Raw genomic sequence first — 18,698 nt, forward strand, 5'->3', positions numbered from 1 at the left:
CTTCCCACTCCACCTAGCCCTTGAGGTCCACACTAGGGCAATCTGCTCAGTGCTCAGCTGTCACTCCATCACAGGGCTTGAGTAGCCACTCTGTGCAGATGAGTTCCTTGGGAGGTAGGAGGTAGAGGGCAGGAGGGAGGAGGAGACAGACATGAGGATGAAACAGGAGAAAGTCCACAGCAAATGCAAGTCCACTCGTAGGTGTGGCCCTGGACTGTAGAGAGGTCAAGGGGAGGGAGTGGGCAGATAGGTCCAAACGGAGCATCAGAAGGGATGTAAAAAACCTTTAGTGGGGAGAGCAGACTGAATGCTGAATAAGGAACAAATAGAAGCATGAGAGGTGAGGGTAATTGCCTTGGGGACCAAACCAAGGTTTCTAAGAGGCAGAGTAGCCCAGTGGCTACAGAAATTTGATCCTTACAAGTTTGGGGGAGTCCCTTGACTTTTTTAATCCTAGAGTTTTATACCCAGTAAGCAAGGGTAAAAAGTCACACCTACCTCATAAGGTTATTTTGTGGGTTTTTAAGATAATACCTATAGTAGGCATTAAAAATAGTTGCTATTGTTATGACAGTGCTATTATTGTTATTATATGTTATACTAATAATAATTATGCCATGTTATTATATATTATTATTTAATAATAAGGAAAATTCTCTAATTAAGCTGCTCCTGGGCACACCAAGTAGGGGAAATCTCCTGGCAGGCTTGACAGCTTTTGGAGGAAGAAAAGGAGCAGCTTAAAGGATAACACACAATTACTATTAACATTTTAAAAATAATTAATGTCCTTAGGGAAACCCTCTCTGCTCTTGTTCTTGCTCTTCTTTTTTTTTTTTTTTTTAAATTTATTTATTTATGATAGTCACACAGAGAGAGAGAGAGGGAGGGGCAGAGACACAAGCAGAGGGAGAAGCAGGCTCCATGCACCGGAGCCCGATATGGGATTCGATCCCAGGTCTCAGGATTGCGCCCTGGGCCAAAGGCAGGCGCCAAACCGCTGCGCCGCCCAGGGATCCCTCTTGCTCTTCTTTTGTGACCACACATTGACTCTTGCTGGGATGTTTATACTTTGGGTTTCCAGGATCACCCTTGATGTTCTTTTCAGAGAGATTTCATCCAACATAGATGCCAGGTAGGCCCTGAAAGCTGACACACAGTTCGACTACCTATTAAATACTTGTATTGTTCAAAAAAACCCACCATGAACTATGAAGAAGTTAAAGGACAAACTAAGAAAACATACCTGCAGTATGTGGACAAACTGTGACTATATTTAATATATTAAGAGCCTAAAATATTTTTTAAAAAAGGTGGGGGACCCTGGGTGGCTCAGTGGTTTAGTGCCTGCCTTCAGCCCAGGGCATGATCCTGGAGCCCCGGGATCGAATCCCACATCAGACTCCCTGCATGGAGCCTGCTTCTCCCTCTGCCTGTGTCTCCGCCTCTCTCTCTCTCTCTCTCTCTCATGGATAAATAAATAAAATATTTTTAAAAAAGCCTATAAAAAAATCAATATAAAAAGATTAACATCCTGATATGAAAAATGGACAGATGAGGAATAGAATTGATTTTAAAAATTGTAGAAAACGTTCAAAGTCGTTAGTAATCCATAAATGTAAATTTTTTCCATTTATTTTTTTTATTTTTTTTTTTTAATTTTTTTTTTAATTTTATTTATTTATGATAGGCACACAGTGAGAGAGAGAGAGAGAGAGGCAGAGACACAGGCAGAGGGAGAAGCAGGCTCCATGCACCCGGAGCCTGACGTGGGATTCGATCCTGAGTCTCCAGGATCGCGCCCCGGGCCAAAGGCAGGCGCCAAACCGCTGCGCCACCCAGGGATCCCTCCATTTATTTTTTTAATCATGGAAAAGTTTGGTTTTTTTTAAGATTTTATTTATTTATTTATTTATTTATTTATTTATTTATTTTTAAAGATTGTATTTATTTATTCATGAGAGACACACACAGAGAGAGAGAGAGAGAGAGAGAGGCAGAGACACAGGCAGAGGGAGAAGCAGGCTCCATGCAGGGAGCCCGATGCGGGACTTGAGCCCAGGTCTTCAGGATCACACCCTGGGCTGAAGGCAGGCACGAAACCGTTGAACCACCCAGGGATCCCAAGATTTTATTTATTTATTCGTGAGAGAGAGAGAGGCAGAGACACAGGTAGAGGGAGAAGCAGGCTTCACGCAGGAAGCCCGATGTGGGACTCAATCCCGGGTCTCCAGGATCAGGCCCTGGGCTGAAGGTGGCGCTAAGCCGCTGAGCCACCGGGCTGTCCCGAAAAGTTTATATAAACATGGTGTTAGGGATTCCTGGGTGGCTCAGCGGTTTGGCGCCTGCCTTTGGCCCAGGGCGCAGTCCTGGAGTCCCGGGATCGAGTCCTGCGTCGGGCTCCCAGCATGGAGCCTACTTCTCCCTCCTCCTGTGTCTCTGCCTCTCTCTCTCTCTATGTCTATCATAAATAAATAAATCTTTAAAAAAAAAAACCCATGATGTTTGAATATATAATGAGCTCCATGTACCCTTCTTACAACTTCAACAGTTATCAACACATAACCAGCCTTGCCTTGTTTCTGTCTCCACCCACCATCCAGACTATTTTGAAGCAAATCATCAATCACTGATACATTTCATCTGTATACACAAATAAATGGATTTTAAAACAAGGATGTTGGTAAAGTGGGATCCCTGGGTGGCGCAGCGGTTTGGTGCCTGCCTTTAGCCCAGGGCATGATCCTGGAGACCCGGGATCGAATCCCACGTCGGGCTCCCGGTGCATGGAGCCTGCTTCTCCCTCTGCCTATGTCTCTGCCTCTCTCTCTCTCTCTGTGTGACTATCATAAATAAATAAAATTTAAAAAGATGTTGGTAAAGTGCAAATATTAAAAATAATCACCCACAATGCAAGAGTGGATACAGTGAAATAAACACTCTGCTGCTGGTGGAAGTTACCAATTGGTGTAAGCTTTCTGGAAGGCAATTTGGCATGGAATATCACAAAAACTTAAAAATGTGTATTCCCTTTTGCCTAATGCTTCTACTTTTGGGAATTTACCTTAAGGGAATAATAGCTATGTGCACATATGTTTATCTTTAAGAATGTTAATTAAAAAGGACCTGAGTTCCAACATCAGAGAAATGGTTGCATAAATTATAGACCATCCAGATAAGGAAATACCAGACAGTCATTACAAATTATGTTGAAGGTGAATACTAAGTTAGAAGACGTTCACAGGGGTGTCTGGCTGGCTCAGTTAGTGGAGCATGCCACTCTTAACCTCGGGGTTGTGAGTTTGAGCCTCATGTTGGGTGTAGAGATTACTTAAAAAATAGTAAAAACAAGGGCAGCTGGGTGGCTCAGTCCGTTGAGTGGCTGACTTTCCATTTTGGCTTAGGTCATGATCCCCTATGTGGGGCTCTGCACTTAGTGCAGATTCTGCTTGTCTCTCTCCCTCTGCTCCTTCCCCTGCTAGTGTGTGCACTCTATCTAAAATAAACAAATCTTTTAAAAAGAAAAATAATTGGGGCAGCCCAGGTGGCTCAGCGGTTTGGCGCCTCCTTCGGCCCAGGGTGTGATCCTGGGGACCCAGGGTCGAGTCCCACGTCGGGCTCCCTGCATGGAGCCTGCTTCTCTCTCTGCCTCTCTCTCTCTCTCTCTGTGTGTGTGTCTCTCATGAATAAATAAATAAAATCTTAAAAAAAAAAAAAAAGAAAAATAATGGGGCACCTGGGTGGTTCAGTGGTTGAGTGTCTGCCTTTGGCTAAGGTCGTGATCCTGGGGTCCTGGGATCCAGTCCTGCATCAGGCTCCCTGCAGGGAGTCTACTTCTCCCTCTGCCTGTGTCTCTGCTTCTCTGTCTCTGTCTCTCATGAATAAATAAATAAAATCTTTAAAAAAATAAATAGAAACATAATTGTAATAGTAAAACTTAAAAACCTTAAAAAAATTTTTTTTAAGATTTTGTTTATTTATTTATTTATGAGAGACACAGAGAGAAAGAGAGGCAGAGACACAGGCAGAGAGAGAGAAGCAGGCTCCACACAGGGAGCCCGACGTGAGACTCGATCCCGGGTCTCCAGGATCAGGCCCTGGGCTGAAAGTGGTGCTAAACTGCTGAGCCACCCAGGCTGCCCTTAAAAAAAATTGTAAAGGAAGAAGAAAGAAAATGTTTATACTATATCAAGTAGAAGGGAAATAATTTGTAAAGCAATATGTAGCTTATGATCCCAGTTTTACTTAAAAGTTACAGGTGTTTATAGGAAGATGATTAAAGGGAAATACATCAAAATAGTAACATGGCTATATCAGGGTGATTTTTTTATTCTTTCTTCGTGTATACTTTGTTTTCAGATGTTTTACAATGGACTTACAAATCGCTTTCCTAACCAGGAAAAATAATCCTAATGTAAAATACAAGTTGTGGGTGTTGATGGGAAGGCTGTGTAGTGATATGGTTTGACCTGAGGCTCTACTCCCCTAGGAATCGCTCTGCTGACCAAAATAACATGTTGGGGAGAATTTTCTAGGTGTTGATAAAAGTGTTGTAGGCAGGGAGAGGCCAGGCAGGAAGGAGGGCAGCTGAAAGCCTCCTGTCCTTGTCCAGGGCCTCGTCTGTCCACGGGCAGATGGGAAGTCAGTGTCCTTTTCCCGGCTTCCTGTTCGTCCCTGTCCTGGATCTAGTTCTGAGGAGAAGACTCCAGAAGATCAAGCAGGGTTGTGGTATGCTAGCTGCAAGTCCATTGTTCTGTGGCCTCTGTCCTAGGTTAGGGTTAAGACAAACTTCAGCTTAAGAAGGTAGAAGGAAAACGGCTAGCTAGCAAGCTGTCTCTTTTAGAGTGTTCCCAGCCCTATTGAAAATTTGGAGACACTCTTTGTGCCCAAAGGTGACTGCAGCAACAAAGAGTGTTTTTCTGGCTTGACTTTGCACCAAGTAGCCTTTCCTGTACCAGGCACTTGGCCTCTGGCTACTCTCCTGGTTGGGTTCCAAGCCCTCTTTGATCCCTTTCTTCCTTCATTTCCCCTGGCTGGAGTGGCATCTTAGATTGGAACAGTTCCCTCCTTTCATATAAGCAGAACAAATCTTTGGATTCTCCCTGGGGTGGATATGACCCCAGAAATGGCTCCCCTACGAGGCTGCCTTGCTGGATCAGCCAGCACCAAGCAGCCCGAATATGTGAACTCAGGAACTGAGGCAGTCCTCTGAACCGCAGCATGCATACCTGGGAAGCAGGTGTGCAAAGAGGAAGATTGGGCACTTTCAGTGATCACCCACCTAGATGTTTCCTGGGCTCACATGAGCATGTCACATTTCCTCTCTTTCCTGCTGGGGGGAATTTCTCTATGTTCTTTCTCCCTCTTAGGCCCTGTTTGAGAAGCCTGAGTGGACAGAGGGTTCACTCTATGCAAGGGCTGGAAGAAGAGGTATTTTTGTGCTAGAGATTTTTGGGAAGCCTGGATGGCCACCCTGGCCCCATGTCATAAAATGACTTATTGGCCATACACTACAGATTTATTCATGTTCCTCTTTAATCCTGGGATGCCAAAACATCTTAAGTATCTTACTCATATGTTTTTTAACAGTGATGTTGAGACAAATTGACATACCATACAATTCACCTAAAGTAAACAATTCAGTGGTTTTCAGTATATTCACAGTTGTGCAGTCATCACCATAATCAATTATATCACCCAAATAGAAACTCTGTACCCATTAGCATTTTCTCCCTATTTATTTCCAGCTTCTTGTACCCCAGCCCTGGGGAACCACTGATCTATTCTCTGTTTCTATGGATTTGCCCATTCTAGACATTTCATATAAACGGAATCACACAGTATGTGGTCATTTGTGACTTGTTTCTTTCATCTATTATAATGTTTTCAAGGTTCATCCATATTATAGTGTGTATCATCAGTACTTTATTTCTTCTTGTGGCTAAATACTATTCCATTATTTAGATAGACTGCATTTTTGTTTATCCATTCATCCATTGATGGATGTTCGGGTTGTTTGCAGTTTTTTGATATTGTAAAGAACGCTGCCCTAAACATTTACCTACAAGATTCTGTGAGTCCGTATGTTTTCATTTCTCTTGGGTACATACCTTGGAGTGAATTTTGTAAGTCATATGGTAACTCAGTGTTTTAACTGTTTGAGGAATGACCAGACTGTTATCCAAAATGGTCATGTACCATCTTACATTCCCATCAGCTGTGAATGAGTGTTCTGATTCCCGTGTAATCTCATCAGTTTTTGTTACTATCTGATTTTTTTTTTTATTATATCCACCCTAGAGGGTATGAAGTAATACCTCATTGTGGCTTCAATTTGCATTTCCCTGTGATTAATGATATCGAGTATATTTTCTTTTTTATTTATTTATTTATTTATTTATTTATTTATTTATTTATTATTTATTTATGTAGTCATACAGAGAGAGAGAGAGAGAGAGGCAGAGACAGGCAGAGGGAGAAGCAGGCTCCATGCACTGGGAGCCTGACGTGGGATTCGATCCCGGTCTCCAGGATCGCGCCCTGGGCCAAAGGCAGGCGCCAAACCGCTGCGCCACCCAGGGATCCCTATTTTCTTTTTTTTTTAAAGATTTTATTTTTATTTTTTCATGAAAGACAGAGAGAGAGAGGCAGACACACAGGCAGAGGGAGAAGCAGGCTCAATGTGGGGAGCCCGACGTGGGACTCTATCCCGGAATTCCAGGATCCAGCCCTGGGCTGAAGCGCGCTAAACCACAGAGCCACCCGGCTTCCTCGAGTATTTTTCATATGCTCACTGAAAGACAGAGAGAGAGAGGCAAGACAGGCAGAGGGAGAAGCAGGCTCCATGCACTGGGAGCCTGACGTGGGATTCGATCCCGGTCTCCAGGATCGCGCCCTGGGCCAAAGGCAGGCGCCAAACCGCTGCGCCACCCAGGGATCCCTATTTTCTTTTTTTTTTAAAGATTTTATTTTTATTTTTTCATGAAAGACAGAGAGAGAGAGGCAAGACAGGCAGAGGGAGAAGCAGGCTCCATGCACTGGGAGCCTGACGTGGGATTCGATCCCGGTCTCCAGGATCGCGCCCTGGGCCAAAGGCAGGCGCCAAACCGCTGCGCCACCCAGGGATCCCTATTTTCTTTTTTTTTTAAAGATTTTATTTTTATTTTTTCATGAAAGACAGAGAGAGAGAGGCAGACACACAGGCAGAGGGAGAAGCAGGCTCCATGCACTGGGAGCCTGACGTGGGATTCGATCCCGGTCTCCAGGATCGCGCCCTGGGCCAAAGGCAGGCGCCAAACCGCTGCGCCACCCAGGGATCCCTATTTTCTTTTTTTTTTAAAGATTTTATTTTTATTTTTTCATGAAAGACAGAGAGAGAGAGGCAAGACAGGCAGAGGGAGAAGCAGGCTCCATGCACTGGGAGCCTGACGTGGGATTCGATCCCGGTCTCCAGGATCGCGCCCTGGGCCAAAGGCAGGCGCCAAACCGCTGCGCCACCCAGGGATCCCTATTTTCTTTTTTTTTTAAAGATTTTATTTTTATTTTTTCATGAAAGACAGAGAGAGAGAGGCAGACACACAGGCAGAGGGAGAAGCAGGCTCCATGCACTGGGAGCCTGACGTGGGATTCGATCCCGGTCTCCAGGATCGCGCCCTGGGCCAAAGGCAGGCGCCAAACCGCTGCGCCACCCAGGGATCCCTATTTTCTTTTTTTTTTAAAGATTTTATTTTTATTTTTTCATGAAAGACAGAGAGAGAGAGGCAAGACAGGCAGAGGGAGAAGCAGGCTCCATGCACTGGGAGCCTGACGTGGGATTCGATCCCGGTCTCCAGGATCGCGCCCTGGGCCAAAGGCAGGCGCCAAACCGCTGCGCCACCCAGGGATCCCTATTTTCTTTTTTTTTTAAAGATTTTATTTTTATTTTTTCATGAAAGACAGAGAGAGAGAGGCAGACACACAGGCAGAGGGAGAAGCAGGCTCCATGCACTGGGAGCCTGACGTGGGATTCGATCCCGGTCTCCAGGATCGCGCCCTGGGCCAAAGGCAGGCGCCAAACCGCTGCGCCACCCAGGGATCCCTATTTTCTTTTTTTTTTAAAGATTTTATTTTTATTTTTTCATGAAAGACAGAGAGAGAGAGGCAAGACAGGCAGAGGGAGAAGCAGGCTCCATGCACTGGGAGCCTGACGTGGGATTCGATCCCGGTCTCCAGGATCGCGCCCTGGGCCAAAGGCAGGCGCCAAACCGCTGCGCCACCCAGGGATCCCTATTTTCTTTTTTTTTTAAAGATTTTATTTTTATTTTTTCATGAAAGACAGAGAGAGAGAGGCAAGACAGGCAGAGGGAGAAGCAGGCTCCATGCACTGGGAGCCTGACGTGGGATTCGATCCCGGTCTCCAGGATCGCGCCCTGGGCCAAAGGCAGGCGCCAAACCGCTGCGCCACCCAGGGATCCCTATTTTCTTTTTTTTTTAAAGATTTTATTTTTATTTTTTCATGAAAGACAGAGAGAGAGAGGCAGACACACAGGCAGAGGGAGAAGCAGGCTCCATGCACTGGGAGCCTGACGTGGGATTCGATCCCGGTCTCCAGGATCGCGCCCTGGGCCAAAGGCAGGCGCCAAACCGCTGCGCCACCCAGGGATCCCTATTTTCTTTTTTTTTTAAAGATTTTATTTTTATTTTTTCATGAAAGACAGAGAGAGAGAGGCAAGACAGGCAGAGGGAGAAGCAGGCTCCATGCACTGGGAGCCTGACGTGGGATTCGATCCCGGTCTCCAGGATCGCGCCCTGGGCCAAAGGCAGGCGCCAAACCGCTGCGCCACCCAGGGATCCCTATTTTCTTTTTTTTTTAAAGATTTTATTTTTATTTTTTCATGAAAGACAGAGAGAGAGAGGCAGACACACAGGCAGAGGGAGAAGCAGGCTCCATGCACTGGGAGCCTGACGTGGGATTCGATCCCGGTCTCCAGGATCGCGCCCTGGGCCAAAGGCAGGCGCCAAACCGCTGCGCCACCCAGGGATCCCTATTTTCTTTTTTTTTTAAAGATTTTATTTTTATTTTTTCATGAAAGACAGAGAGAGAGAGGCAGACACACAGGCAGAGGGAGAAGCAGGCTCCATGCACTGGGAGCCTGACGTGGGATTCGATCCCGGTCTCCAGGATCGCGCCCTGGGCCAAAGGCAGGCGCCAAACCGCTGCGCCACCCAGGGATCCCTATTTTCTTTTTTTTTTAAAGATTTTATTTTTATTTTTTCATGAAAGACAGAGAGAGAGAGGCAGACACACAGGCAGAGAGCTAACATGCTCATGCTCAGTAGGCTTCCCACCTACCAGGCCCTGTACTGAGCACTCTGAGAATCATGCTTGCTTAATCCCCACCACAGCACCATGAGGGTACATGCCAGTGTATGCTCATTTCATTTCACGGAGGAGCAAAGTCAGACATCCATATGTTCATTTTTTGGCACCTACCATATGCAGTCTTCCAGGCTTGTCAGTGGACAAGACTAGCAGGTTCCTGTTCTCAGAGAGCTCAACTAGTAAGGGACAAGGAAAGTAATCAAGAAGTCAGTGATCTTAGCCAGGGTTGTATACTGTGAACTAGCAATGTGACAGTGACGGGGCAGTCTGGGAAGGCCTCTCCAAGGAGGTGACATTTGGCCCAAGTTGGAGGCACAGGGGATTAACGATGTGCCAGGGTAAACTGGGATTATTGGAATGCAGGGTGTCTGATGACCAGACACCCAGGCTGGCAGAGCTATGCCTCCTTACGCAGTTCTCACAGAGAAAGCAGAGCTGCCAAATGCCCCCTGCCTGCCTTGGCTTCCCTCTGCTAACTCTGCCCCTTGGCCCTGCGCCTACCCCATTGTGCCTGTCAGGTCATCTACGACTTTGGTGTCTCCTTCATTATCATCCTTGTGGTCTGGGCCAGCTGCTCTGGATTGGTTTTCCTCAACTGCTTCTTTAACTGGCCCCTGGAGCCTTTCCCGGGGCCGGAGGACATGGACTATTCGTAAGTGGATGTGGCGTCTGCCCCTACCCCCACCCTGGCCAGGGTCCCGGGCAGCACCGATGGGACACTCTCCTGTGGCCTCCAGGGTGAAGATCAAGTTCAGCTGGCTGGGCTTTGACCACAAGATCACAGGGAAGCAGTTCTACAAGCAGGTGACCACAGTGGGGCGCCGCCTCAGCGTGGGTAGCTCCATGAGGAGCGCCAAGGAGCAAGCGGCACTGCAGGAGGGCCATAAGCTGTGCCTGTCTACCATTGACCTGGAGGTGAAGTGCAAGCCAGACGCTGCAGGTACCCACCTTGCAACCCTCACCTTCGAAGCCCTTCCTAGGATGTTGGCAGGGGGGTCTGGCCCCAACCCGCACCTCAGCAATGGGGAGGAGGCAGCCAATCCAACCTGGAAGCCCCAGCCCCCTTCACTGGGGCTGGCAGGAACTGAGGGCTTGGTGGGTGCTATCCCACTCGGTTCCCACTTCACCCCTAAAGGGCAGGCAGCACCCTGCACCCTGGTTTACAAATGACCTCACTAAGGCTCATTTGTATGAGTGAGGAATGCATCCAATTCATTACATACACTTGGGTGACCTGGGTCCAGCATCCACATAGTCCACCACCTTGTATCCAGCATAGGGTGATTTGGGCAGCAAATCAGGCCTCCCCTTACGGTATGCCTCTCGCCCCTGGATGGTAGTGGGCTGTGGGCCATGAGGGTGTGGGCCTTCAGTCTCCTAAGCATCCTCGCTCTTCTACCCGCAGCGGCCCCCTCCTTCATGCACAGTGTGTTCAGCCCCATATTGCTACTCAGCCTCGTCACCATGTGCATCACACAGCTGAGGCTCATCTTCTACATGGGCGCCATGAACAATATTCTCAAGTTCCTGGTCAGCGGGGATCAGGATGTAGGTAGGTGGCCCCTGGACCTCCGTGCACATCCCCATGAGACCCTGCGTGTGGTGGTTACTCCTGCCTGCCAGAGGTTAAGCCCACACCCTGGAAGGTATTAGGCTGGGCTGGTCTGAAAGCAGTGGGCTCCAAAGGATCCACTGCTGATTAGAGCCCCAACTGTTCTCTCCTGTCACCATTAGAACAGCCCAGTTTAGGGGGCAGAGGAAGGAGACTGTAATAATTACATGTGTTCAGGGTGTGGGGCTTGTGTTTTCTGTTGCCTCAGGAGGAGCCTTGGCTTGCATGTTGGTAAATGAAAGCACCGCAGAAGGGAGTACTCCACCTGAGAGCCTGTTGAAAGACAAGTGGTCAGACCCAAAGCCAAGCATCTCCCCGCCCCGGGAAACCGCAGGCTTGGCTGGGGAGAGGCTGTGTGCTGAGGGGCAGGCACAGCCCGCACAGCTGGATACTTTGGGGCAGTCTGTGGCTCTGGGATCCATACCCAGAACCGGGAAAGCAAGGCTAGGCGGAGGCTTCCTTGTGTGTGTGTAATCCAGTTGAGGCTTGTTAAATTTGGTAAACAGAGCTGATAACGCACATGCCACTTTTCTAAAACAGACACAAGGTCTTCAACTGATTAGAGGTTTTGATTCTACAAAGAAAATCAGGACTTCCTCAGGGCCTGAGCTGAGTCACCTTTAGTCATCTCTAAGTGGGACAAACACAGTCGGTAAATCCTTTTTATTGGCACCCTCGTTGGTGTGCGACTGGTTGTTGGCGTAATTGTTTTTCCCTGGGAGAAATTACACTAGGCATCGAGAGGAATCAAATACAGTTTTTAAAAGGGATGAGCAATGGAGCTTTAACAGAAGGGAGAAATGACAAAGCGATCCAGACAACACTGGTTCCACTGTGAAAATGGGCGTCCTGTGGTGAAGCAGACTGCAGAGAGCTCTCACGTGCCCTCACAAAGTTTTGTGATGAACACTGACACAGTAAAGGCCTCGAGAGAGCCGTATAGGAAAAATAACCTATTTAGCTTTGTTTTGGTCAATGATATTTCCCCAAATTTCTACCACGGGAACATTTTTATTGTGTAATAGTCATTGCACTTTGGGGAGAGCTGATCCATCATGTCTAAACACCCTTTATTACAAACTCAGGCCCAGAGAGGTGAAGACCCTGAAGAATGCAGGGAAAGGCCCTCAGTGGCTCTTGGAAGGCAGATCTCCCTGCTGCTGAATTGGGGGCTTTTACTCTAGTTCTCTATGAAATCTTTTGCTGCCAAAGAGGAATTTTTTTCCAACTGTTTCCCACATTCAAAAAGCCAATTAAAAAAGAAAAATGTCAGTTTCAAGAAGTAGAGCAAGTTGGGCCAGGAGATTCAATCTGCAACTGACGGGGGGTTGGTTTTCCCTGTTCTGCTCCTGTGAGCTGTTGCTCCTGACACCCTGAACTGGGTGTTCTCAGAGGGGGACTGCTTCAGGATCAGGGGGCTGGTGGAACAGAACAGCACCCGCTCTGGCTGTCTGAGGGAGACTCACGGTATCAGATGTCCGGTTGGGGGTCAGGGCGAATGCTTTGGCCCTGTCCTTCCTCCCCGGACCCCGGAGAGCCAGCCATAGGAGGGCTGGGTTCGCCCAGTCTTCAGCACCCACACCACTTCCCCATTCTGGTCCTTAGTAAGCACCACAGGCCTGATTCATCAGCCAGCGTTCCGAGGTCCCGGTGGCATGTGACAGAGGCTCCAGCAGATGGGAAACCGTTTGCAGATGCCTGTGCTGGACCTCACCCACCTTTGCTCCCAGAAGCCTGGTCAAGCTCAGCACACTCCCCCACTGCCCGCCACCACCCCCCCGCCCGGCACTCTGAGAGTCAGATCTGGGTGGGAAATGGCAGGTGTGCTGGGCCCAGAACCAGCCTGCTTCTACCCCCACACCCCCAGTTTCCCTATAACAACTTTTGAGATTTCAGCTGCTAACCTTTCTCCTTCTGCTGTTTTGCTTTTGCTTTCTTGATGCAGTGATGGCTACCGGTAAGCAGGGAGATTGTCAGAGAACACTGCAACATTCCCTCCAGCCAGTCTGTTTTACCGAGAAACCTCTCTCTCAGCCAGAACTGTGGGTGGGGGATGGGCAGTCAACACAACTTCTGTTTGCCTGGAAAAAAAAATCCCATCATAATTTTAAGGCTCTTTGAAGATTGGAGCCCTTACATCAGAGCCCCTATGAGTGATGCCTTCCTAGAATATTTCTAAAGTCAGGAAGCTAACGGCTGGTCACACATGAAGCCTCCGTCCCAGGCATTGGTAATTTTGTGGTTCCCGAGTCATAGATACTTCCTGGAGCTTCTTGGGGAGGTCATTGTGACATACTGGATTTCATTAGCCATTTCTTAGAAATAAGCAGATGTGGAGAAGAGAATAGGGTGTCTTCCCCCTACTCCAGCTTTGATTTCAAAGTTTAAAGTGTTTAGGCTTCCCTCCAGGCCCCTTGTGACCAAGGGGGTGATGTGTAGAAGACCCCAGAAGTGTTTGCGAAGTCTTGGACTCAGCCTAGCACCAGCCCCAGGCTTCTGTGAGGGACCGCCCATGACACAGCCCATTTTCCTCTGCAGTTGGCCTCTACACCTCCATCTTCGGTGTGCTCCAGCTGCTCTGCCTGCTGACAGCCCCTGTCATTGGCTACATCATGGACTGGAGGCTGAAGGAGTGTGAAGATGCCTCTGAAGAGCCTGAAGAGAAAGATGCCAACCAGTGCGTAGACAGGGCCAGTGCCCTGGCTTCTGGCTCCCAGAGCCCAATATTAGTCAGGGACGGGGTGGGCTGCTCAGATTTCAAAGTCAGCAGGAGAGGCGACAGGGAGTTATGCCCACAGCTGTTCATAAGGGCTTTAAGACAATGCTCTCTCTGCTCAGCACACATTTAAGTGTATCACTTAGTTATGAAGATTCTTCGGTGCTCGGAAGTTAGGAGAGCACTGGCTAGATGAGAGAAGGTGAGAAACCAGAGGGGAGGTCTGTGTGCAGACACCAGGTGACCAACCATTCTGTTTTTAGGACCACAGTCCCATGAATAGCACAATGGTTGAATGAGGTGAAAGCGGTTCCGCTTGCCTGTAAGGTTCACTCTGCTCAGTGGGAGTAATAAATTGCTAGAACCACAGGATGTGTTACTAGGTCTGTTCATAATTGTCAGGATGAAACAAGGTTCTGAAGCCCCGCTTTTGTGAGGGTTGGGCTCCAAGATCAGAGGATGTTAAACGCTGTCTTCCATGACTCCACCTTAATATAATAAGCAACTGTTTATTACTTTAGGCCCTGTGCCAAACACTTAATAAACAGTATCTCAGTTCAGCCTCACAACACCTTGATGAGGCGTGGACTAGTGTTCTTCCCATTCTACAAATATGGTAACCAAAGTGAGGAGTTGGCATGGCTTGCCTGAGGTCACATAGTGAGGAAGTGGTGGGCCTGGGACTCCCTGTATGTATCCAGCACTTGGCATTCATTCTTGGATGTCACACAGTCGTTCCTGAGGTATCTGTGGGTAGTGGGACTGGAACTGGTAATAGTAAGTTCACAAGGAAATAATTACAGAGAATGCTCTGCTATCTAGGTCAGGTCCTAAAGCCAAGAGGCTGTTTGTGCCCATTCCTGTTCCATCTGCTGTGTATTTGTTTCTCCTTCACCCCCTCCTGTCCCCAAAGGGAAAATTCACTCCCTCCCTTATTTGACTTACTATCTGACGTGTCATCAGCTCCCTACAGATTTGGGTGAAGTTGGAGCCAATGGTGTGAGGAGGCTTTGCCACACCCTGACTCGGGCACCTCTACTCTTTGCCCCCCCACCCCATTAGTGCTCAGTTTCCACTGAGGCAATGCAGTGTGTTGATAACTTCTGGTACCCAACCTCTCCACTGAGGTTCACACTCAGCGCTCCATTGAGAGTGTGCAGCGGGAGTGTTCTTAGTAGAGGTCTAGCCCTGACAGTCCCTCAAACATGCTCAGGTTAGTCTCTGAGTCTTGGATTGTCCACAAGCTGTGACTCCTAAGGCCTGACTTCTTGGAAGAGCCCTTCCCCTCCAGGAGGATCCAGCTCCAGTGTGTACTCTGTCTCCACAGAGGTGAGAAGAAGAAGAAGCGAGACCGACAGATCCAGAAAGTCACCAATGCCATGCGAGCGTTTGCCTTCACAAACCTGCTGCTTGTGGGCTTTGGGGTGACCTGCCTCATTCCCAACCTGCCTCTACAGGTGGGTATGGGGAGAAGGAGAGGCCAGGTGGGGTATGGGACAGTAAGACTTAAAGAACAGTAAGACTTAAAGACTTAAAGACATAATGTGTCACGGAAGCCATCAACAAAGACAGTGTGATTTTTCATTCATTTACCTCAACCAAGCAGTCAGCCAGCACACTATTATTTATCAAGGGCTTCTTACCTGCCAGGCTCTATGCTTGATGCTGGAAGTGACCTCTAAATGAAACTGGAATTGCCTTTCACAGAAAACTCTTGTCTATGAAGGCATATCATTCTTCATGGCCTTTTGGGCATCTTGCATGCCACAAACACCACCATCATACCATTTCCTGGAATTATAAGGGAGAATTGTATGGCTACTTGTTTTGCATTTGCTCAAACAGCTGAAACCTTATGTCCAAAGAGGTCTGGCCAATTATGGCATTGGTAGGATCATCTGCTCCTCTGGTACAAGAGTACCTACAGGGTATCTATGTTGTAGAGAGTGGGAAAGACTGTGATGATCACTTGGCATCAGGATTCAAAAGCTTAATTTCTTTTCACAAGGTTTCTAATGCTTTGAAACTTGGCTTTTGGCAAAAATTGGGAACAAAGTATGTTTTGTCACCTGCCCGCTCTACCCTTAGGTCCATGAAAGTATTCTAGTGCTGGTCCTCAAGTTTTTGAACTTTGAAGGGTCATGAGTGATGGCGTTGCTTCCCCATGGGTTGGCCCAAGTCCAGATAGTATCTTGGGCCAGATCCAGAAGGAAAGTGAGAATCTATTCTTTTTTACAAGTGGCCATGGGTACTTTCATGTGTATATGCCAGCACTGTATGTGCAGACCAGAGTAAACCATCAGAGACTTGTACCAGTTCCCAGCAAGAGTGTCATTGCATCCCTGGTGCCCTCCCAGCTTCCTAGTAGCTGCCCTCTCTGCAAGTCTAGCAGATCTTTGTCTTGACCACTTTGTCCAATCTGGGAGCCGTGCTCAGTAGGGACAGTCATTTGCCTTTTGTTCTATTTAGTTCTCATTGAAAGAAAAGTTCTAAAGAGGCAATAAGACACTCAATGTGGAAAGGGGGAGCCTGCACAAGTATGCGCGTGCATAGTCGGGCATAGCCCTCTTTTAACACTGCAGAGAGCAGCCCAGGCCCCCTCCACCACCCACACTCCTGGGAACAGGTCCTGGCTGTGGAGCAGGATGGCAGGGCTATGTGCAAGGGGCAAACAAAGGGTCCTAGTGGCAAAATGACTGCTCTCATGCTTCTCAGGAATCATTTACAAATGCTTTGAGAGCTCGCTAAGCCTGCCAGTAGTGGCTTTTTTTGAGAAGCTGAGATTTCCTTGGGAGGGGAGAAGGAAAACTGCCTGCCTGTAGGGCCTGGTTGACCAGGAACAGAGACCTTCGGGCACAGTCCTCAGATCAACCAAGGTAGGAGATCAGGTCACCTCCTGTTTAGTGCTGTGTCGATGCATACGTAACACCTGACTTGGTGGAGGCAGGAGGAGCCTTTACTCAGCATTTGCCAATTTCCATGGTGTAAATGCTTTCATCCTGGCTGATTTCAGACAGCATGAAACCACCAGTTGTGGAATTAGACAGATTCACGGTGACACGCCATCATGAGGTACTCCCACTTGACAATAAGTAAAAACCTCCAGAGCACAGATAATAGTAAAACATAGGAAAATAATTAAGAAATGGTGAGTTTTGAATATCCGTTTCCTTTTTTGAACATAACTTGTTTGATTATAAGTTTACAAATTTAATTTTTAGTCATTTAATAGCTGGCTCACAAAATTTCTGAAAATTCAGGCATTGGCCCTGGAGATCTGGTGTGAGCCCACACCAGGTTGCCAGTGCTCCCATTGCTTAGCATCCCAGGAACTCTGAGGACCCTCACACTCTGCTCTCCCTTTCTCAGATCCTCTCCTTTATCCTGCACACAATTGTGCGAGGATTCATCCACTCTGCTGTTGGGGGCCTGTACGCTGCCGTGTAAGTGCTGGGTGCTGTGGGTGCCAATGGTAAGGGAGTGACCTGAGGGAGGCTCATGGTGAGACGGAGGTCCTGAAGGGGGCCAGCCTGCCACTGGGGCTCATCTTCTTGTACAGGGGATGGGTACCAGGATTTCTGTTGGCTGTGTCAAGGGACAGTCACACCTGGCAGGAGGTGGGTCAGCAGGCAGACAGTTGGGTGCCCACAAACCTTGGCATCTAACACGAAGTCAGTTCCCCAGCCAGGGTCATTGCTCCTGTGTAGCTCATTATTGCCTCGGGGCTGCTGCTCAGCCCAGTCCCAGGACTGCCCCTGGCTGCTCACAGGAAGGGCAGGGGTGGGCTCTGGCTGCCCAGAGCTGAGTGTTGATTTTCCGATGACCCTCAGCAGGGGCAGTGACATGGGTAACTGAGCCCATAATGTGTCAGACTGTTCTCACCCTGAATCTGAGAGGCCTGGTTCTGCCCACAGCCCTCTCAGGCCTTGGATAAAATGAAACCTGCCTCATTTTCCAAGAGGCCACATGTGCAGAAGGAACTACCACAGTTGTTCTTCCCCCTTGGGCTGGGGCTTGGCTTGAGAATGGAACTCTGGGGTAGTGCCTGGCTGGCTAAGTCGATAGAACATGCAACTCTTGATCTCAGGGTTGAGTTTGAGCCCCACATTGGATGCAGAGATTACTTAAAAATAAAATCTTTTAAAAAGTGGAACTCAAACACCCTCTGCTGTGTCTCTGACTAAAGACCATTTCATCCCTGTCTGGGAGCCCTTTCCTACCTCTGGGGTTTCAAAGCCTGACAGTCCCTAGATTTTGCCACAGTTCTCTCCCTCTCCCAATAGCATCCCATGGGGGGTCATTCCAGGTCTATGTTTCATCCCCTACTCCACCCAGTGCCAGGAGGAAGTTGCTGCTGCCTTGGCAGAGTGTGCGAGTCCACTAAGTGTGATGCCGAGTTTCCGTGATTACACAATGCTCCTTTGGATGAGGGTGTTAGCAGAGCCAGGGCCAGCCTCCAACCTGCTCCCTGGGCCCATTTCCCATGCCGCAGATTCCTCCTGGCACCACTCTTCCACTCAGCTTGTCCAGACACCCAGAGACCTGGGGCACACCTGGGTTGGGCAGGGTCCTCCCCCAGAATCTGAAAGAGAAGTTCACAGTCACAGAACTGTTTAGCAGAAACTAATCCAAGAAGGCACCCCACCATTCTCTCAGGTTGCTCCTGCCTCTTCTCTGGCACCGGGGGTGCAGCCTGGAGGCATCAGGACACCTGGGGCCAGGCTGAGGCTGAGGAGTGTTTGGAAAGTCTGAGAGTGGTGCCTGTGGTGACAGGTCCCCTATCGTCCTGGCAGGTACCCCTCCACCCAGTTTGGCAGCCTCACAGGACTGCAGTCGTTGGTCAGTGCACTCTTCGCTCTCCTGCAGCAACCCCTGTTTCTGGCCATGATGGGTCCCCTCCAAGGAGACCCTCTCTGGGTAAGAAGGGTCTGGGGCGGTGGGCTGTAGGCATGTGCCCCACTCTGTGGAATCAGAGCTGGGAGACATCCCAAGGGAGCTTCTGGAGCCCC

General features: G+C 48.5%; 1 protein-coding gene across 1 annotated transcript in view; it reads left to right on the top strand.

The window, feature by feature from the left end:
* Positions 1–18,698, top strand: part of SLC43A2 (solute carrier family 43 member 2) — a 46,983-nt gene that overhangs the window by 22,529 nt on the left and 5,756 nt on the right. The window contains exons 6-12 of the mRNA XM_041725247.1: positions 9,880–10,013; positions 10,099–10,301; positions 10,767–10,913; positions 13,512–13,650; positions 15,017–15,146; positions 17,059–17,132; positions 18,483–18,606. Of these exons, the coding sequence (XP_041581181.1) occupies positions 9,880–10,013; positions 10,099–10,301; positions 10,767–10,913; positions 13,512–13,650; positions 15,017–15,146; positions 17,059–17,132; positions 18,483–18,606 (951 nt within the window). The remainder of the gene's footprint in view (positions 1–9,879; positions 10,014–10,098; positions 10,302–10,766; positions 10,914–13,511; positions 13,651–15,016; positions 15,147–17,058; positions 17,133–18,482; positions 18,607–18,698) is intronic.

The sequence above is a fragment of the Vulpes lagopus genome, chromosome 12, assembly GCF_018345385.1.
Source record: "Vulpes lagopus strain Blue_001 chromosome 12, ASM1834538v1, whole genome shotgun sequence".
NCBI lineage: Eukaryota > Metazoa > Chordata > Mammalia > Carnivora > Canidae > Vulpes > Vulpes lagopus.